The sequence below is a fragment of the Pelophylax lessonae genome (genome assembly GCF_965119305.1).
Source record: "Pelophylax lessonae genome assembly, chromosome: 12".
NCBI classification, from domain to species: domain Eukaryota; kingdom Metazoa; phylum Chordata; class Amphibia; order Anura; family Ranidae; genus Pelophylax; species Pelophylax lessonae.
In genome coordinates this window covers 15,051,168-15,073,207 of record NC_138779.1, presented here as the reverse complement: position 1 = coordinate 15,073,207, position 22,040 = coordinate 15,051,168, and the positions used below count along the sequence as shown (strand labels likewise).

At 47.5% G+C, this 22,040-nt stretch overlaps 1 protein-coding gene across 1 annotated transcript in view; it reads left to right on the top strand.

The window, feature by feature from the left end:
* Positions 1-22,040, top strand: part of DNAJC11 (DnaJ heat shock protein family (Hsp40) member C11) — a 280,622-nt gene that overhangs the window by 154,129 nt on the left and 104,453 nt on the right. Inside the window, exons 5-6 of the mRNA XM_082273316.1 lie at positions 13,937-14,065; positions 19,930-20,052. Of these exons, the coding sequence (XP_082129442.1) occupies positions 13,937-14,065; positions 19,930-20,052 (252 nt within the window). The remainder of the gene's footprint in view (positions 1-13,936; positions 14,066-19,929; positions 20,053-22,040) is intronic.

The following is a 22,040-nucleotide window of genomic DNA, read 5'->3' as shown; positions in this document are numbered from 1 at the left end:
TTCAGATCTCTCCAGAGATGTTTAATCTGATTAAAAATCAGGGCTTTTGTTAGGCCACTCAAGGACTTTCACAGACATTCGCACTCCTTTGTTATCTTGGCTGTGTGTGTAGGGTCGTTGTTCTGTTGGAAGATGAACCTCCGCCTTAGTCTGAAATCCAGAGTGCTCTGGAACAGGTTTCCATCAAGGATGTGTCTGTACATTGCTGCTTTTGCTTTTCTCTTAATCCTGACTAGTCTCCCAGTTCCTGGTGCTGAAAAACATCCCCACAGCATGATGCTGCCACCACCATGATTTATTGGGGTTGCATGAGTGCGTGTGGCATAGGCAGCTTACACATCTGGAAAGGCACCATCAATGCTGAAAGGTCTATCCAAGCTCTAGAACAACATATGCTCCCATCCAGACGTCGTCTTTCAGGGAAGACCTTGCATTTTCCAACATGACAATGCCAGACCACATACTGCATCAATTACAACATCATGGCTGCGTAGAAGAAGGATCCGGGTACTGAAATGGCCAGCCTGCAGTCCAGACCTTTCACCCATAGAAAACATTTGGTGCATCATAAAGAGGAAGATGGGACAAAGAAGATCCAAGACAGTTGAACAACTAGAAGCCTGTATAAGACAAGAATGGGACAACATTCCTATTCCTAAACTTCAGCAACTTGTCTCCTTAGTCCCCAGACGTTTGCAGACTGTTATAAAAAGAAGAGGGGAGGCCACACAGTGGTAAACATGGCCTTGTCCCAATTTTTTTGATGTGTTAATGCCATGTCTGTACATTACTGTCTTCACCTTTCTCTCAATCCTGACTAGTCTCCCAGTTCCTGGTGCTGAAAAACATCCCCACAGCATGATGCTGCCACCACCATGATTTATTGTAGGGATGGTATTGGCCAGGTTTCCTCCAGACATTGCGCTTGCCATTCAGGCCAAAGAGTTCAATCTTTGTTACATCATACAGAGAATTTTGTTTCTCATCTTCTGCGAGTCAGGTGCCTTTTGGCAAACTCCAACTCCATGTGCCTTTTACTGAGGAGTGGCTTGCGTCTGGCCACTCTACCATACAGGCCTGATTGGTGGAGTGCTGCAGAGATGGTTGATCTTCTGGAAGATTCTCCTCTCTCCACAGAGAAATGCTGGAGCTCGGTCAGATAATCGGGTTCTTGGTCACCTACCCGACTAAAGCCTTTCTCCCCCGATTGCTCAGTTTGGCCGTGCGGCCCACTCTAGATAGTCCTGGTGGTTCCAAACTTCTTCCATTTACGGATAGTGGAGGACACTGTGCTCATTGGGACCTTCAATACTACAGAAAGTTTTCTGTACCCTTCCCCAGATCTGTGCCTCCATACAATCCTGTCTCAGAGGTCTACAGACAGTTCCTTGGACTTCGTGGCTTGCTTTGCGCTCTGACATGCACTGTTAACTGTGGGACCTTAAATAGACAGGTGTGTGCCTTTCCAAATAATGTCCAATCAAATGAAATTACCACAGGTGGACTCCAATCAAGTTGTAGAAACAGCTCAAGGATGATCAGTGGAAACAGGATGCACCTGAGCTCAATTTTGAGTGTCATGACCAAGACTGTGATACTTATGTACATGGGATTTTTTTTCTTTTTAACAAATTTGCAAAGATTTTAAACAAACTTTTTTTTACGTTGTCAATATGGGGGGTTGTTTTGTAGAATTTTAAGGAAAATAATGAAATTCATTTTGTAAAAAGGCTGTAATATAAAAAAAAAAAATATGGAAAAAGTGAAGCACTGTCAATACTTATGGATGCACTATATACCATGTTTTTATACGTTATATGTTTGATGTTTGATAATTGCAAAGAATACCTGTTGATCTTGCTAGAAATCAGTGCAGAGACTGGAAGCCCAGAGATACATATGTGCAGTATGTAGGCATTAAAGCCCACCCTTCTGTCACCACACTTGTGTTACAGGGGCAGCAAGGGGGTAGACAAGTTTTTAGGCCTTGTTCACACAATTGAGCAGAGGTTGTTAAAACCAGGCGGCTGAGCCGTGGTTTTACAGTCCACTTGAATGCTAACATCCAGCCGCTCACAGTATATCGCCTATTCACTGCCTGCCAAATGCTCTCTGAAAACTCATTTGAACACATATCACTCTTCAGTGAACACCCTGCATGTGAACAAGCTTTTTAAACCCTGTTATTTCATAATTACCCCCAGCTCTATTGTTTAAGGCGTATCCTCTGTTCTAGTAACCAGTTCCGGTATAGCTGGGTGAATGGTCCAGTTCAGAGTGACCAGTTCCAGTGTAGCTGGGCGAATAATTATCCATTTCACATAGTGACCACTTCTAGTGTAGCTGGGTAAAATATCCAGTTCACTGGGTCACCAGTTCCTGTGTAGCTAGGTGAATGATCCAATTTGCAGAGTGACCAGTTCCAGTGTAGCTGTGTGATTGGTCCAGTTTAGGGTGACCAGTTCCAGTGTAGCTGGGTGACTGGCCCGGGTTAGGGTGACCAATTCCAGTGTAGCTGGGTGAATGGTCCAGTTTAGGGTGACCAGTTCCAGTGCAGCTTGGTGACTTGGTCTAGTTTAGGGTGACCAGTTCCAGTGTAGCTGGGTGACTGGCCCAGGTTAGGGTGACCAATTCCAGTGTAGCTGGGTGACTGGCCCAGGTTAGGGTGACCAATTCCAGTGTAGCTGGGTGACTGGTCTGGTCTAGTTCAGGGTGACACTTTCCAGTGTAGCTGGGTAACTTGTCCAGTTTGTGGAGTGACCAGTTCCAGTGTAGCTGGGTGACTGGTCCGGTTTGCAGAGCGGCCAGTTCCAGTGTAGCTGGGTGACTGGTCCGGTTTTCAGAGAGCGACCAGTTCCAGTGTAGCTGGGTGACTGGTCCGGTTTTCAGAGAGCGACCAGTTCCAGTGTAGCTGGGTGACTGGTCCGGTTTGCAGAGCGACCAGTTCCAGTGTAGCTGGGTGACTGGTCCGGTTTGCAGAGCGACCAGTTCCAGTGTAGCTGGGTGACTGGTCCGGTTTGCAGAGCGACCAGTTCCAGTGTAGCTGGGTGACTGGTCCGGTTTGCAGAGCGACCAGTTCCAGTGTAGCTGGGTGACTGGTCCGGTTTGCCGAGCGACCAGTTCCAGTGTAGCTGGGTAACTGGTCCGGTTTGCAGAGCGATCAGTTCCAGTGTAGCTGGGTGACTGGTCCGGTTTTCAGAGAGCGACCAGTTCCAGTGTAGCTGGGTGACTGGTCCGGTTTGCCGAGCGGCCAGTTCCAGTGTAGCTGGGTGACTGGTCCGGTTTTCAGAGAGCGACCAGTTCCAGTGTAGCTGGGTGACTGGTCCGGTTTGCCGAGCGGCCAGTTCCAGTGTAGCTGGGTGACTGGTCCGGTTTTCAGAGAGCGACCAGTTCCAGTGTAGCTGGGTGACTGGTCCGGTTTGCAGAGCGACCAGTTCCAGTGTAGCTGGGTGACTGGTCCGGTTTGCAGAGCGACCAGTTCCAGTGTACCTGGGTGACTGGTCCGGTTTGCCGAGCGACCAGTTCCAGTGTAGCTGGGTGACTGGTCCGGTTTGCCGAGCGACCAGTTCCAGTGTAGCTGGGTGACTGGTCCGGTTTTCAGAGAGCGACCAGTTTCTGGAACAATCTCTGTGCGTAAGGGTCAAGGCCTGAAAACCATACTGGATGGCGGTGATCTTCGGGCCCTTAGACGGCACTGCATCACATACAGGAATGCTACTGTAATGGAAATCACAACATGGGCTCAGGAATACTTCCAGAAAACATTGTCGGTGAACACAATCCACCGTGCCATTCGCCGTTGCCGGCTAAAACTCTATAGGCCAAAAAAGAAGCCATATCTAAACATGATCCAGAAGCGCAGGCGTTTTCTCTGGGCCAAGGCTCATTTAAAATGGACTGTGGCAAAGTGGAAAACTGTTCTGTGGTCAGACGAATCAAAATTTGAAGTTCTTTTTGGAAAACTGGGACGCCATGTCATCCGGACTAGAGGACAAGGACGACCCAAGTTGTTATCAGCGCTCAGTTCAGAAGCCGGCAGGGAAGAACTTGCATTTTCCAACATGACAATGCCAGACCACATACTGCTTCAATTACAACATCATGGCTGCGTAGAAGAAGCATCCGGGTACTGAAATGGCCAGCCTGCAGTCCAGATCTTTCACCCATAGAAAACATTTGGCGCATTATAAAGAGGAAGATGCGACAAAGAAGACCTAAGACAGTTGAGCAACTAGAAGCCTGGATTAGACAAGAATGGGACAACATTCCTATTCCTAAACTTGAGCAACTTGTCTCCTCAGTCCCCAGATGTTTGCAGACTGTTATAAAAAGAAGAGGGGAGGCCACACAGTGGTAAATATGGCCTTGTCCCAACTTTTTTGAGATGTGTTGATGCCATGAAATTTAAAATCAACCTATTTTTCCCTTAAAATGCTACATTTTCTCAGTTTAAACATTTGATATGTCATCTATGTTGTATTCTGAATAAAATATTGAAATTTGAAACTTCCACATCATTACATTCTGTTTTTATTCACAATTTGTACAGTGTCCCAACTTTTTTGGAATCGGGTTTGTACAATGCAACAGGTCACTCTGAACTGGACCATTCACTTGTGTAGCTGGGTTAATGGCCCAGTTTGTGAAGTGACCAACTCCAGTGTAGCTGGGTGAATGGTCCAGCTCAGGGTGACCGGTTACAGTGTAGCTGGGTGAATGGTCCAGCTCAGGGTGACCGGTTACAGTGTAGCTGGGTGAATGGTCCAGCTCAGGGTGACCAGTTCCAGTGTAGCTCGGTGACTGGTCCAGTTTGTGGAGCGACCAGTCCCAGTGTAGCTCGGTGACTGGTCCGGTTCAGAGTGAATGGTCAAGTTTTGTGGTGTGACCAGATCTGGTGTAGTTTAGAATTGGTCGCCCTTGACCTTGACTATTCACCCAACTACAATGAAACTAACTGGTCACTCTGAACTGGACCGTTCACTTGGGTTAATGGCCCAGTTTGTGAAGTGACCAACTCCAGTGTAGCTGGGTGAATGGTCCAGCTCAGGGTGACCGGTTCCAGTGTAGCTGGGTGAATGGTCCAGCTCAGGGTGACCGGTTACAGTGTAGCTGGGTGAATGGTCCAGCTCAGGGTGACCGGTTCCAGTGTAGCTGGGTGAATGGTCCAGCTCAGGGTGACCGGTTCCAGTGTAGCTGGGTGAATGGTCCAGCTCAGGGTGACCAGTTCCAGTGTAGCTGGGTGAATGGTCCTGCTCAGGGTGACCAGTTCCAGTGTAGCTGGGTGAATGGTCCTGCTCAGGGTGACCGGTTCCAGTGTAGCTGGGTGAATGGTCCTGCTCAGGGTGACCGGTTCCAGTGTAGCTGGGTGAATGGTCCTGCTCAGGGTGACCGGTTCCAGTGTAGCTGGGTGAATGGTCCTGCTCAGGGTGACCAGTTCCAGTGTAGCTGGGTGAATGGTCCTGCTCAGGGTGACCAGTTCCAGTGTAGCTGGGTGACTGAGGGCTTCAGTCCTAATTTCCCGTATAAACTTTCAGTGCAACTCCAGCTTTTGTCTGGTCTTAGATCGACTCAGCAAACATCACACGAGCCGCATCTTTTCTCTGAAGAGTCGCTTCATGGTACTGTCGCTTAGGACTCAGAAAAGGAGTTCAAAGTGAGGAGAATTTACAAGGAGAATTCTCCGGAGCCTTCTATCAAAAAAGGAAGGGAAAAAAAGATCAATTTTTAAACTTGAAACCCTTGTAAAAGGCACGGCATTAGCAGCAAAATGTGTATTTGAATGCCTTGTAGGTTTGGCTTTGAAAGGGAGGTAAACAGTCTTTTGCTTTTGTACGTGGATGGAAAGTTTCCCGCAGTCTGGCAGAGGAGCTTTTTTCCCTCATTTTAAGGTCTTTTTTTACACCATGAAACAAACAATGGCAACCAGTGGGAAGAACATGTGCGTTCCTCCTCTGACAGCTGCTCATCTGCAGCAATTGAAATACACTGAAAAGCAAAGCGGATAAAGTGCCATGCCATCAACTACCATTTGGGATTTCTTGAACCCCAGTTTACTGGCATTCAGTTTGCAAAAGTATGATGTGTAATACTTTTACCTTTTCTACTTAAAAAGAAAAACTGCTTTCACCTTTTTCATTGTTGTGCATTCAGTGCTGCTGAGCATCTGCAGCCTCTTTTGTGGCCGCTTCCTACCTCCATGCACTCCAGAGATGGTTACATGAAGGGTCACTTTCCTAATGGTGACAACAGTGTCTGTATAATGTGCAGGAGGACAACTGGGAGACAAAGTACCAGATCACTCAGTTAAAGTAAGGATAAACCCTAACTTAAAAAGGCTCCCTCACCCTCCTAATATACTGACTAACCTGTGTAAGAAGGATTTATATACTTGCCTATTTTCAACCGTCTGCGGCCCGGTCACGTGATCTGACTCCCGGCGCCTGCAGGGAAGAAGGCCATAGAAGCCTATGAGTGACATCAACGGGCCAGGCTTTGATGGTCATTGTCGAGGGCGCTCTCTCCTCTCCCCTGCAGCCGCCTCTGGCTGACACGGGATCCCATGACCAGACTGGAGCGGGCTGAAATTAGGTAAGTGTGTGTGTGTTCTGTATGTGTTGTGTATTGAACAAAATTGTTCACGTAAACATCAGTTGCCCACACAGGTGTTCTTCCACATCAACCTGATTAGTCAACTAAAAATGCAGAGCAACCTGGCTCTCGTCAACAGCACTGCTGTTTTTTTTACCAGTCCCTCGGACTGTGTTGTCCCGCTCTCCTGGTTCATTTGGTTCACTTGGCTTCTAGTTGCAGCGCCCTGCTGCACGGCCCAGTCCTGGCTTCTGGATAGTGGTTCTCCTGACACTCCCATAGGTGCCCACCCGACTCCTTGGTTGAGACCACCTGGCTGGGGCACCTCTGACCCCTGGTTGAGACCTCCTGGCTGGGGCACCTCTGATCCCTGGGTGAGATCTCCTGTCTCAAAACTGGGAGCCTTGAGCTATCCTCAGGCTTAAGTATATAATGATCCAGCACACCTGGGACCCGGCTGGCTAGGGCGCCTCTGACCCCTGGTTGAGACCTCCTGTCTCATAACTCCTGGCTAGGGCGCCTCTGACCCCTGGTTGAGACCTCCTGTCTCTAAACTGGGAACCTTAAGCTATTAGGCTTGAGTATATAATGACTCTGCACTCCGGTGTACTCACACAGGCTGCAGACGCACAGTAAAATCCGGAAACAGGATTGAAGGTTCTGTCCCACCCAAGACACTTTGGAACCTTCAAACTCCACGCCCTGGAACTACAGAATCTGGAGAAAACCAAAAACATAGCTTTCTCCACTCAAACGATGGTCTGGAACTTCACATTAAAGAGGATGTAAACCCACCTTAATAACTTGTACCTATAGGTAAGCCTATAAAATGGCTTGCTATAGGTACTGTAAATATCTCCTAAACTTGCACCATTTAGGGAATATTTACATTGCATGCAACCGATGATGTCATAGGCACATGCGCTCTTAAGGAACTGCCACCTGTGCCCTGAATGACCGCCTCCCGTGCGCATGCGCGAGAGTGATGTCGTCATGCATCCAGCCAATCAGACGGCCAGAGGACACGAAACCAGGAAGCAGGACGGCTGAACAAGTCTGCCGTGTTACAGGTAAGCGGGGGGCACTGTGAGGGCTTCGTCCTAAGGTAAGTATTTCATAATGAGCTAGTATGCGATGCATACTAACTAGCTCATTATGCCTTTGTCTTTCAGGTTTTTTTTTTTTATTTAGCATAAAATGCTTCTTGAAATATTACTTGGTGATCCTTCCAAGAAGTTCCTTGGTTCAGGCACTTCCTGTTTAGGGTGAGTGCAATTTGTCAACCAATCGTGCTTTTGCAACTAGCAACTGGAAAATCGTTGTCTAATGAGCGCCTGCACCTTCAGCAGGTGCTCTTTTTGCTCTTATCAAAGTGCAACTTAACTCTCCGCACAAACAATTTTTAATCCTTATGCTGCTAGTATTAGTAGGTAGATAGAACGGTATAGTATATTATACTTGTTTTATTCTTTTTTTATTTGTTTCTTCAGCTGGTTTCTGGCCTGGGGCCTAAATGATGTCATACATTCCAGTAGTCTTCAGGGGAGGAGGGTCTTTCTCATCTAAGGACACCCTCCTGCCTGCATGCACGAGTCAAGGGCAGATAGATTCCAGGAAGTAAAATGTTACATGAATCATCTGCCCTTACTCAAGGTGGCCAAAGCTAGAAATCCACGCACATGTGTCAAACTGGCGGCCCTCCAGCTGTTGCGGAACTACAAGCCCCATGAGGCATTGCAAGACTGACAGTTACAAGCATGACTCCTACAGGCAGAGGCATGATGGGACTTGTAGTTCTGGAGGGCCGCAAGTTTGACCCCCAAAAAAACAGCTAAGGGGTTGTTTTTCAAAGTGATTTCTCATTAAAATAAAGCATGGAGACATGGACACCGGCAAAAGAAGAATGCACACCAGCCTGGTGCATTACTGTATAACCATTTTAATAAATTAAAAAAAAAAAAACAAATCTACTCACAAAAGAAGAATGATACAGGCATAAATGAACACCGTGCCATCGAACGCATTTCGAGGGTTGTGCCCGCTTCCTCAGAGCTGTAAACCTGGATGGATGGGGGAGTTTGCTTTGAATATAAAAAATCCAGTTTTTAAACCGTGTTTTCAGTTTGTGGTGCTCATATACATTTTATTTAAAAATGGAGGTATTGGGTAGAAAGTGCTTGAAATTGGGATCATTATTTGTCTTTATTGATCTTTTTAGGCCAGTCTAGAGGATTTTTGTTTTCTTTTATACACTGATATGCTTACTATGCACAATTGTTTTTCCAAAATCTAAAAGGGAAATCTGTCACCCAAATAGAATGTCCCTTCTATTTTCTACACTCCTTACACACAAAACAGGAGAACGGGATTGGTTACTTAGAGTAATGTGCTTTCCTTTCAGAAAAACGTAATGCGTGCAAGGCCCAGTAAGTTTGATGTCACCTCTGAGTACAGAAAAGTTCAAGATCGGCTGAACTAGTTCTAGTGAATAACTGCTTTGCCCACTTGAAACATATAATGAATACAAATTGAAATGTGTATTCCCGCTAGTGTTTTCATGGCTGCTCGTAAACCTCACATAGAGCCGGCTTAATCCAGGCAAGGCCCAGGCCTAAGGAATCCCGTAATGAAAAATGCCCCATAAATACCGCAGCTAATCGCAGGAAGTAGGCCACGTGGATTAATTTGGGTACAGCATTCGTCATAATTGAGTCTCTGAGGGATGGGAGGCCTGATGGATGGCGAGCCTCTCCTCCCGCGCTGAGAGCCGAGCGCGTCATCGGAAAAGGCCACTGCCACTGTAAAAGTGAAGGAAGCAATGCCATTAAGCTGCATGGCACCATAATGTGTTGTGTACATTCCCTCGGCTACAAAGTTAATCAGTTGACTGGATTTAGTGCGCCTCATTTCCTTTAATAGCTACGAGTTTGCTGATCCATCTCTTGCTTATCCGACTTTTCCTTTTTTTTTTTTTTTTCTAAATCTTAGCTACTTGGCTTTGAAAGGGAAACTTGTCAGAAGAGCAGTTATCTGTCACAATTGAGGCTACCGTTGCTCAGCTCCTAGAACTAGTTCTGAGGTTTGGGAACAGCTCTCGCATGCCATGGTGTATACTGATTCTGAGAGTTGGACATTGGTAGGCTTTTTGCGAGATAGAGCCTTCATCAAGAAACTGTTAAGAGATGTTCAGGATTGTAAAAAAAACAAACATTTATACTCACCTATGTGGATGCGGAATCGATCTGATGTTGCATCTGTCCCCTGCCATCTCTGCAGTGAGAATTGAGCGATCAAACCATGCTGATCAGTTCTCTCCCTCTGTCACCGGCTCTCTGCTCATCCCTCCAGTGCTCACTGGAGCTGTGGAGGGGGCAGGAGAGGCTGGCTCAGGCTCTCTGCAGATTGCTGATAGGCTGAGCCAGGTGCTGACCCAGGCAGCTTCTGGGTGGATCCAGACCAAATGGTTTAGGATCTTTTCCGACCCTGGTCCGGTTGATTGACGCCAGCCAATAGTGGGCTTTAGACTGCTTTCGGCTGAAAATAGGTCACGGGGGTGCAGAATGAACTTCAGTCCTGTGATCCATAGAAGTATGGCCATACTTCTCTTTTGAATGTCTATCTTGTACTGGACACAAGGTACTCTTAGACCTTTTTATCATGGAGTAACCCTTAAAATCACTTTTAGGCTCCAGGGAACCCTTGCTAAAAAGTATTTAAATTAAAAGCTCACAGTACATTAGTGTGGTGGTCAGTGAAAAAAATAATCCTTATATGTGTGGTATTTGGGAAGAATCCCCCCTTACAGATAGCTTTAAACAGAGGCATAACTAGAATCTTCAGGGCCCGATGCAAGAAACCATGAAGGCCCCCCCCCGGACCCCTGGCCGGGGCCCTTCCCTTCAAGCCTGGGGCTCTTCCCTCTGATCCTGGGGCCCTTTACTCATGTAATGGGACCCTTTATTACGGTCCCACAGCGGGACTCTTTCACAAGTTCTGCAGTGGGCCCCCTTCCTGCCATCTTGGGGCCTCCCCACGGTGGTGGAATGCCAGGGCTCTGTTGCAAGTGTGACCTTTGCGATCCTGGAAGTTCACCCACTGGTGTCAATAGTTTTTTATTTTTTGTTATTTTAATTGTATTATTTTTTATCTTTTTATTTTTTTTTTTACAATGTCACTGACTATGACTCTGTCTATTCAGAAAAGGAAGGAGCTAGTAAATTACAGCGGGGGCAGCATACAGAGTGGCGGGGCAGCATACAGAGGAACCAATCTCCTCCATTTTCCTCCTGCAGCTACTGAAGGAAAAAGGAGGACAGTGATTTCTCTACATGCTGCCCCCGCCGCCCCTCCTATTCAGGTGTACAGGGGAGCCACACAGGCCCCCTGGAGCATGGGGCCCGGTTGCAATTGCAACCCCTGTAGTTACGCCCCTGGCTTTAAAATAATTCTGGTGTTAGTAATTACTCATTAATGGGGCAGAAATTGCCTATTCAAAAATATATATAAATTATGTAGCGCCAAAGGATAAATAAATTTAATATTTATATCACCTGAAAAAATATCATCCAATTTAACCACTCAGGTTTCCATGTAATTGAAAATATCCATGGTAGCAGCTAATTATGTGTGGGAATAGGAAACTTGATATTTGATAAAGAGTGATTAATCAGCGCTGACTAATGAAAAAAACGAATAATTGGGGTATTAGTTTTTTTTTCATTGGTTAGCGCTTATTAATCACTCTTTATCAAATAGAAATTACCTATTGCTCAAGGAACCCCTAGCAGCCTCAGCAGGAACCCTTGGGTTCCATGGAACCTTAGTTGAGAAGCACTATTCTAGACCAGGTGTTCTATGCCGCTATCTCCAAGTGATTGGACACTGGCAAGAGCTTTGCTGTGAATGCCCAGCAGTGCACACTCAAAAACCCCACACACTTCATGGGACTCCTTTTTATGCTAGTGATGGACCTCATCTCTGGAGAAGTTTCTTCACCAATCCTTGTTTATTTTCCTTTACTAACTTGACTGACGCTTATATCAAGTTCCGACTGCTTATTGCCTCAGCGCTCATTAGCAGTTTCCAGATTGGTTGTCCTTGATGTAGATCTTGGGAACTGTATCTAGACCCTGTATCAGCATGGCTGGCCTGTAATTGGTGCTCACCTTGGCACGCGGTGCAACAAGTGTGATTAGCCTTGGGGTGCTCTACAGGGCCATGGTCCATTCCTTTGGCATCCAGATCCTGAAATCCCCTTTGAGGGTATGCCCACAATGACCGGTGAGGTTTGGTCCCCTCTGGGACATTGTACTAGCATAAATTCTTGAACCTCACCTGAATATCTGTCTTTGTAGTTCTCAGCACTTATGCTGTAGAGAATGTCAGCACTCTGAGACAATCATGGCCTTGCACATCATGAACATGATTGTAAGAGAATAGAGTAGTGACATTGCAAGACCTTCATAGTGCCCCATCGTTGGTAACAGTGGGAGGAATAGTGTCCCATCATTGGTATCAGTGGAAGGAATAGTGTCCCATCATTGGTATCAGTGGGAGGAATAGTGCCCCATCATTGGTGTCAGTGGGAGGAATAGTGCCCCCATCATTGGTGTCAGTGGGAGGAATAGTGCCCCATCATTGGTATCAGTGGAAGGAATAGTGTCCCATCATTGGTATCAGTGGGAGGAATAGTGCCCCATCATTGGTGTCAATGGGTGGAATTGTGCCCCATCATTGGTGTCAATGGGAGGAATTGTGCCCCATCATTGGTGTCAATGGGAGGAATTGTGCCCCATCATTGGTATCAGTGGGAGGAATTGTGCCCCGTCGTTGGTATCAGTGGGAGGAATTGTGCCCCATCATTGGTATCAGTGGGAGGAATAGTGCCCCATCGTTTGGATCAGTGGGAGGAATAGTGCCCCATCATTGGTATCAGTGGGAGGAGGAATGGTGCTTCATCGTTGGTATCAGTGGGAGGAGGAATGGTGCTTCATCGTTGGTATCAGTGGGAGGAGGAATGGTGCTTCATCGTTGGTATCAGTGGGAGGAATGGTGCTTCATCGTTGGTATCAGTGGGAGGAATGGTGCTTCATCGTTGGTATCAGTGGGAGGAGGAATGGTGCTTCATCGTTGGTATCAGTGGGAGGAGGAATGGTGCTTCATCGTTGGTATCAGTGGGAGGAGGAATGGTGCTTCATCGTTGGTATCAGTGGGAGGAATGGTGCTTCATCGTTGGTATCAGTGGGAGGAGGAATGGTGCTTCATCGTTGGTATCAGTGGGAGGAGGAATGGTGCTTCATCGTTGGTATCAGTGGGAGGAGGAATGGTGCTTCATCGTTGGTATCAGTGGGAGGAGGAATGGTGCTTCATCGTTGGTATCAGTGGGAGGAGGAATGGTGCTTCATCGTTGGTATCAGTGGGAGGAGGAATGGTGCTTCATCGTTGGTATCAGTGGGAGGAATGGTGCTTCATCGTTGGTATCAGTGGGAGGAGGAATGGTGCTTCATCGTTGGTATCAGTGGGAGGAGTAATGGTGCTTCATCGTTGGTATCAGTGGGAGGAGTAATGGTGCTTCATCGTTGGTATCAGTGGGAGGAATGGTGCTTCATCGTTGGTATCAGTGGGAGGAATGGTGCTTCATCGTTGGTATCAGTGGGAGGAGGAATGGTGCTTCATCGTTGGTATCAGTGGGAGGAGGAATGGTGCTTCATCGTTGGTATCAGTGGGAGGAGGAATGGTGCTTCATCGTTGGTATCAGTGGGAGGAGGAATGGTGCTTCATCGTTGGTATCAGTGGGAGGAGTAATGGTGCTTCATCGTTGGTATCAGTGGGAGGAATAGTGCTTCATCGTTGGTATCAGTGGGAGGAATGGTGCTTCATCGTTGGTATCAGTGGGAGGAATGGTGCTTCATCGTTGGTATCAGTGGGAGGAATGGTGCCCCATCATTGGTGTCAGTGGGAGGAATAATGCCCCATCAACGGTGTTGTTAGTAAGAGGAATAGTGCTCCATCATTGGTATTAGTGGGAGGAATAGCGCCCCATTGTTATCGGGAGACCTAATGCGCCATCATTGGTATCAGTGGGACGCTGCATGTTCCACCCTTTGAATGCTGGTAAACTTCTTGGTTTAATTAAACAGCCTTGCTGCAGGCACCACAATGGACACCGCACCACCACTGTGGGCAAGCTTGATAGTGAGTGGATAGGATATATAATACTGAATGCTCTTGCAGCCTTAAGAAGAGTATATCTATGTATAAAGGATGAGCATGCTTTATAGAAGTCAATTAACTCCTGCTTATATTTAAGTTGTCCATGGTGAACTGCAACTTCTGTCTTCTCTCACAGGGAACAATAAGTGTTGGGATTGATGCTACGGAGCTTTTTGATCGCTATGAAGAAGAATTTGAGGACTTACCAGGAAGCAGCTTTCCCCAGATTGAAATAAATCGTATGCACATCTCTCAGTCTATTGAGGTATTACACAGATAATCTCTCTCTGTGCTAAAATATGTTTGAATTTGCAAAGCAAAGCAGCCCCTGCTCTACATTAAGTGTCATTCAATTTGTATTTAACATGAATTCATATTTATCAACGGAGCGCTGCAGTCTGATGGAAAAGCAATATTTAGTTTTACAATGAAGAGCTGCTGAAATTGGCAAATATGATCAATTAGTCTTGGTGCGTCGTGGAATGAGTGTAGGGGGTTGTACGCTTTGTGTCCTAGGATGCAGAGTTAGGGGTTCTATTGTGTCATGGGGTAGGGAAAGGTGCTATTGCATTGTGAAATATAAAAAAGGGGACGTGTTGCATTGTGGAGGGGGATTTCCTATTGGATTGTATTATACAGAGAAGGGTGAGTCTTGCTGCATCATAGGATGCAGTGGAGTGATGGGGAGGGTCCTATTAAATTGTAGGAGGAGGGGAGGTCCTGTTGCATTGGGGAATGTAGAGGAAAGGAAGGTCCAATCACATCATAGAAAGTATATGGGGTTGGTCCTGTAGGAATACAGGATGTAGAGGAGGGGAAGGTCCTGTGGGATGTGGGGGGGGGGGGGGGGGGTTCTGTGGCATAGGGGGGAGATTCTGTGGCATTGTTGAATGCACAGGAGGAGGAGGTCCTGTAGCAACGCAAGATGCAGAAGTGGGGCAGATCTGTATTTTACGTGAGATGCAAAGGTGGGGGAAGTCCTATAGCATTGTGGCGTGCAGAGGAGGGGGGGGGTCTTGTAGCATTGTGGCGCGCAGAGGAGGGGGGGTCTTGTAGCATTGTGGCATGCAGAGGAGGGGGGTGTCTTGTAGCATTGTGGCGTGCAGCGCAGGGGGGGGGGTTTGTAGCATTGTGGCGTGCTGAGGAGGGGGGGGGGGGAGTCTTGTAGCATTGTGGCGTGCTGAGGAGGGGGCGGGGGAGTCTTGTAGCATTGTGGCGTGCAGAGGAGGGGGGTGGTGTGGTCTGGTAGCATTGTGGCATGCAGTGGCGGGGGGTAAAGGCCTGGTAGCATTGTGGCCTGCAGAGGGGGTGTGTCTTGTAGCATTGTGGCCTGCAGAGGAGGGGAAAGGGAAGGTCCTATAGCATTGTGGCATGGGGGGGGGGGGGTCTTGTAGCATTGTGGCGTGCAGAGGAGGGGGCAGGGGAGTCTTGTAGCATTGTGGCATGCAGAGGAGGGGGGTGGTGTGGTCTGGTAACATTGTGGCAGGGGTAAAAGTCTTGTAGCATTGTAGCGTGCTGAGGGGGGGGGTCTTGTAGCATTGTGGCGTGCAGAGGAGGGGACAAGGGAGTCTTGTAGCATTGTGGCATGCAGAGGAGGGGGGTGGTGTGGTCTGGTAGCATTGTGGCATGCAGTGGCGGGGGTAAAGGCCTTGTAGCATTGTGGCGTGCTGAGGAGGGGGGGGGGGTCTTGTAGCATTGTGGCGTGCAGAGGAGGGGACAAGGGAGTCTTGTAGCATTGTGGCGTGCTGAGGAGGCGGGGGGGGGTCTTGTAGCATTGTGGTGTGCAGAGGAGGGGGCAGGGGAGTCTTGTAGCATTGTGGCATGCAGAGGAGGGGGTGGTGTGGTGTGGTCTGGTAGCATTGTGGCATGCAGTGGCGGGGGGAGTCTTGTGGCATGGGGGGGGGGGTCTTGTAGCATTGTGGCGTGCAGAGGAGGGGGCAGGGGAGTCTTGTAGCATTGTGGCATGCAGAGGAGGGGGTGGTGTGGTGTGTTCTGGTAGCATTGTGGCATGCAGTGGCGGGGGGAAAGGCCTTGTAGCATTGTGGCGTGCTGAGGAGGGGGGGGGGGTCTTGTAGCATTGTGGCGTGCAGAGGAGGGGGCAAGGGAGTCTTGTAGCATTGTGGCATGCAGAGGAGGGGGTGGTGTGGTCTGGTAGCATTGTGGCATGCAGTGGCGGGGGGAAAGGCCTTGTAGCATTGTGGCCTGCAGAAGAGGGGAAAGGGAAGGTCCTATAGCATTGTGGCGTGCAGAGGAGGGGAAAGGGAAGGTCCTATAGCATTGTGGCCTGCAGAGGAGGGGAAAGGGAAGGTCCTATAGCATTGTGGCATGCAGAGGTGGGGGAGGGGAGGTTTTGTAGCATTGTGGTGTACAGAGGAGGAGGAGACTTGTAGTATTGTGGCACTCAGACGAGGGGAAGGGGATGGTCCTATAGCATTGTTGCGGGGGGGTTGTAGCATGGTGGCATGCAGAGGTGGGGGAGGGGAGGCTTTGTAACAATGTGGGTTTCAAATAGGGTTGCTGATAACAAGTTTTACAAAATGAAAGGCTCAAATGGCACTGCAAAGAATTGCACGTGATTTGAACTAAGTACGGTGCGACTCCTGTGTGAATTGCATGCAGTTTCCCGCACCGCTCCTTTGTGATCCCAGGCTTGTCATAGTGATTTCAGCCTGGGTTCACACAGGAGCAATGGGGCAAACTGCATGCAATTCAGATATGAATTGCACCACATTCCTGTTCAGATCGCATGTGATTCTTTGCAGTGCGATTTGAGCCTATTAGTTTTGTATAGGCTCATATCGCACCACAAAGTTATCGGTACTTGGCGAGTACTTGACCGAAAGTATCAGTACTCCTAGTTGCAGTTAAAAAAAATGGTATCGGATCAAACGAGGGAGGCGATTTGCTTGATTTCAACACACGCTATGATGTGTTTTGCTTTGGGTTGATACTTTAGTTAGAAATATTGAGCACCACTTTAGTAAAACAAAACTAGGATCTCTTCCTTCTGCCCTTCCACAGCAATATTATGAAAAACCGTGCTTATCATCTTTGTGAAGAAACTGGGAGTTGCACTTTCCAAACTCCTTGGACCACCACTGTGATTATCACCCTTAGTACTACAATTACATTTACACTCCTGCACATGCACCAGCCAGACCATGGGTTTTGCTGTAGAGAAACTCTGCAGCGTAGCACTTGTGACAAACAGATGACCTTTATGGTGTTTGGCAGGCATGTCAAATTTTGGTATACTGAAGTCCATATTGTGTATAATAAACATATAAGGGACGTCCTACCTACACATTTAAAAAAGAAAAACAGTACTTAAAACACGGTCCTCAAACTTTTTAAACAAAGGTACAGTTCACTGTCTTTCAGATCTTTAGGAGGGGTGGAGTTTGATCAGTAGGACTAGAAAATGCCTCAAGATTTGTGGGTAGCAGGATTAAAAAATAAAAAATGACCTGTGGTTGGTAGATAAAACAATAAATCCCCAACATTGGTATCAGTGGGAGGAATAATGCCCCATCATTGGGGTCAGTGGGAGGAATGGTGCCCCATCATTGGGGTCAGTGGGAGGAATGGTGTCCCATCATTGGTGTCAGTGGGGAGGAATGGTGTCCCATCATTGGTATCAGCGGGAGGAATAGTGCCCCATCATTGGTGTCAGTGGGAGGAATAGTGCCCCATCATTGGTGTCAGTGGGAGGAATAGTGTCCCATCATTGGTGTCTGTGGGAGGAATAGTGCCCCATCATTGGTGTCTGTGGGAGGAATAGTGTCCCATCATTGGTGTCAGTGGGAGGAATGGTTCCCCATCATTGGTGTCAGTGGAAGGAATAATTCCCCATCATTGGTGTCAGTGGGAAGAATAGTGCTCCATCATTGGTGTCAGTGGGAGGAATAGTGCCCCATCATTGGTGTTAGTGGGAGGAATGGTGTCCCATCATTGGTGTCAGTGGGAGGAATAGTGCCCCATCATTGGCGTCAGTGGGAGGAATAGTGCCCCATCATTGGTATCAGTGGAAGGAATAGTTCCCCATCATTGGTGTTAGTGGGAGGAATGGTGTCCCATCATTGGTGTCAGTGGGGAGGAATGGTGTCCCATCATTGGTGTCAGTGGGAGGAATAGTGCCCCATCATTGGTGTCAGTGGGAGGAATGGTGTCCCATCATTGGTAATGGCATCCCAGTCTTACTCCGTAGGGTTCAGATATTAGGTTGGCTCATCATTTGCAGCTATAACAGCTTTAACTCTTCTGGGAAGGCTGTCCACAAGGTTTAGGAGTGTGTCTATGGGAATGTTTGACCATTCTTCCAGAAGTGCATTTGTGAGGTCAGGCGTTGATGTTGGGTGAGAAGGCCCAGCTCGCAGTCTCCACTCTAATTCATCCTAAAGGTGTTCTATCAGGTTGAGGTCAGGACTCTGTGCAGGTCAGTCAAGTTCCTCCACCCCAAACTCGCTCATCCATGTCTTTATGGACCTTGCTTTGTGCATTGGTGTGCAGTCATGTTGGAACAGGAAGGGGCCATCTCCAAACTCCTCCCACAAAGTTGGGAGCATAAAATTGTCCAAAATGCCTTGGTATGCCGACGCCTTAGGAGTTCCCTTCACTGGAACTAAGGGGGGGTGGAGTTTGATCAGTAGGACTAGAAAATTCCTTTGATTTGTGGGTAGCAGGATTTAAAAAAAAAATGACCTGTGGTTGGTAGATAAAACAATAAATCCCCAACAGTGGGGGGAATAGTGTCCCATCATTGGTGTCAGTGGGAGGAATAGTGCCCCATCATTGGTGTCAGTGGGAGGAATAGTGCCCCATCATTGGTGTCAGTGGGAGGAATAGTGCCCCATCATTGGTGTCAGTGGGTGGAATAGTGCCCCATCATTGGTGTCAGTGGGAGGAATAGTGCCCCATCATTGGTGTTAGTGGGAGGAATGGTGTCCCATCATTGGTGTCAGTGGAAGGAATAATTCTCCATCATTGGTGTCAGTGGGAAGAATGGTGTCCCATCATTGGTGTTAGTGGGAGGAATGGTGTCCCATCATTGGTGTTAGTGGGAGGAATGGTGTCCCATCATTGGTGTCAGTGGGAGGAATGGTGTCCCATCATTGGTAAGGGCATCCCAGTCTTACTCCGTAGGGTTCAGATATTAGGTTGGCTCATCATTTGCAGCTATAACAGCTTTAACTCTTCTGGGAAGGCTGTCCACAAGGTTTAGGAGTGTCTATGGGAATGTTTGACCATTCTTCCAGAAGTGCATTTGTAAGGTCAGGCACTGATGTTGGGTGAGAAGGCCCAGCTCGCAGTCTCCACTCTAATTCATCCTAAAGGTGTTCTATCAGGTTGAGGTCGGGACTCTGTGCAGGTCAGTCAAGTTCCTCCACCCCAAACTCGCTCATCCATGTCTTTATGGACCTTGCTTTGTGCACTGGTGCGCAGTTATGTTGGAACAGGAAGGGGCCGTCCCCAAACTCCTCCCACAAAGTTGGGAGCATGAAATTGTCCAATATGGCTTGGTATGCTGATGCCAAGTCCAACCCCAACCCCTGAAAATCAACCCCACACCATAATCCCCCCCTCCACCAAATGATTTAGACCAGTGCACAAAGCAAGATCCATAAAGACATGGATGAGCGAGATTGGGGTGGAGGAACTTGACTGGCCTGCACAAAGTCCTGACCTCAACCCAATAGAACACCTTTGGGATGAATTAGAGCGGAGACTGCGAGCCGGGCCTTCTCTCCAACATCAGTGCCTGACCTCACAAATGCGCTTCTGGAAGAATGGTCAAACATTCCCATAGACACACTTCTAAACCTTGTGGACAGCCTTCCCAGAAGAGTTGAAGCTGTTATAGCTGCAAAGGGTGGGCCAACTCAATATTGAACCCTACAGACTAAGACTGGGATGCCATTAAAGTTCATGTGCGTGTAAAGGCAGGCGTCCCAATACTTTTTATAATATTGTGTGTATATATATATATATATATATATATATATATATATATATATATATATATATATATATATATATATATATATATATAATGTGTGTGTGTGTATAATAAATATAAACAATACAAGTGAAATAAAAAACAAAAACTTTTTTTTTCCCCTCTTCTCCCAGGCTCCCCTCACAGCAACAGACACCGCCATTCTTTCCGGAAGCCTCTCCACACAAAATGGCAACGGCGGCGGATCAATAAACGTCGCTTTGAGACGAGTGACCTCGGCCAAGGGATGGGGAGAGGTAAGCACCGTGAAGATATAACCACAGCGATCGCCGCGTGCGCCCGACCGAGAAAACGTTAGCTAAGCAAAATGGCGTACACGTGCAGAACATTACAGGTATAAATTGCAAAACAGGACAACGAGGTAGTTTGCAAACTGGTGTTTATGTAATTACGGCTGTCAACCATCCTGTCAGACACAAAAGGTTTTCTACATCGCCGGCTGCCTGTGAAGGACAACACTAATGGGATCCTGTACCGCGCGCAGGCTCCCCCTCTCGCGTTGCGCGGCAGCCTGTGCCCGTGTGGGTGATTAAGGGGGTATCAATTATTACCAAGGTCCCCAAGGCTACTAGTTAGTATCTTCTAAATATGCTGAAGTTGCTCGAGAGAAATTGTCTTATCGAGGAAAAAGAATCCATAAAAGTAAATGGCTCAAAATGGCCGCCCTCTTGCTGTGTCAGCGCTCGCCTTATAAATCTAGAACAGTTTGTACGTATTGAGGGTGGGTGCTGCGCTTTCTGGTTGTTAAGGACTACAAGTTCCAGTTTGCACAGGTGGCGTACTGGAAATGGAACTGGGGACAGTTTTCTGAAAAAAGTAACAAAAAGTCTTCATGCTGTTCACGTAATCCTACTGGGTCATCTTCCTCCTGCACTGCCCGATCCTCGATAATGCAGAGAGCTGTGCAAACATGTCAGCACCACCCACTGTTTCATTTGATGAGTGTAGGAAGCTGTGGTGGTGCTCCCTCAGGGGCAGGTCCATCACCCCTGCACTTACAGGATGTTCTTAGTCTTTCCAGGTTGTATGTTGCCCTTTAACACCTGCTGGGGGACCATTAAAGCTGAAGTTTAACCACTTTACCACCGGAGGATTTTGCGGTCTTGCGTCCAGGCCACTTTTTGCGATTCGGCGCTGTGCGACTTTAACTGAAAATTGCGCGGTCGTGCTACGCTGTACCCAAACAAAATTGACGTCCTTTTTTTCCCACAAACAGAGCTTTCTTTTGGTGGTATTTGATCACCTCTGCGATTTTTACTTTTTGCGCTATAAACAAAAAAGAGCGACAATTTTGAAAAAATAACAATATTTTTAACATTTTTTTTATATGAAATTCTCCCCCCCCCCCCCCCCACCCAAAAATGTAAAAATCTAATTTTTTTTTAAATTTTTGGCCAATTTGTTTTCTGCTACCTATGTTTGGTAAAAAAAAAAATCACATTAAGCGTATTTTGATTGGTTTGCGCAAAAGTTATTGCGTTTACTAACTAAGGGAAAGATTTCTGTCATTTTTGGTGTTTTTTTTAACGAGTAATGGCGGCGATCTGCGATTTTTTTTTTTTTTTTTTTTTTTTTTTTTTTTTTTTTTTTTTTGCGGGTCTGCGACATTGCAGCGGACAGATCAGACCCTTGACTGACATTTTTGACACTTTTGGGGGTACCAGTGACATTACTGCAGTAATCAGTGCTATAAATATGCACTGTTACTGTAAAAATTACACTGGCAGGGAAGGGGTTAATTTTATTGGAGAGGGAGGGGTTAATGTATGCCTGGTGCTTACGAACGTGTGTGGGGGGAGGTGACTGAGTGACACAGGGACAGATCGCATGTTCAGCTATGCTGAACCCTGCAATCTGTCACTGTTGATCACTTAGGAGATCCGCCCACTCTGTTTACACAAGAGGGCGGATCTCCACACTCGATTCCCCGACGATCGGGGAAGAGCAGCGACAATCTCCGCCACTTCTCCCCTGGCCCGACTCCCGCTGTGACTGAAAACAGCGGGAGCGCGCCTACAGGGGGAGGAGTCCAGAGACGTAGGTCTACATCGCTGGACGGAATCGAGCCACTTTGCTGCAGTACGGTCCCAGTGACTGGTCGGCAAGTGGTTAAAGTGGTTCTAAAGGCAGAAGGCATTAACCGCTTGCTGACCGCCGCAAGTAGATTTACTGCGGCGGTCAGCCCCGGCAGAGTGACGTTAATTAACGTCACTAGCCTGGAAGG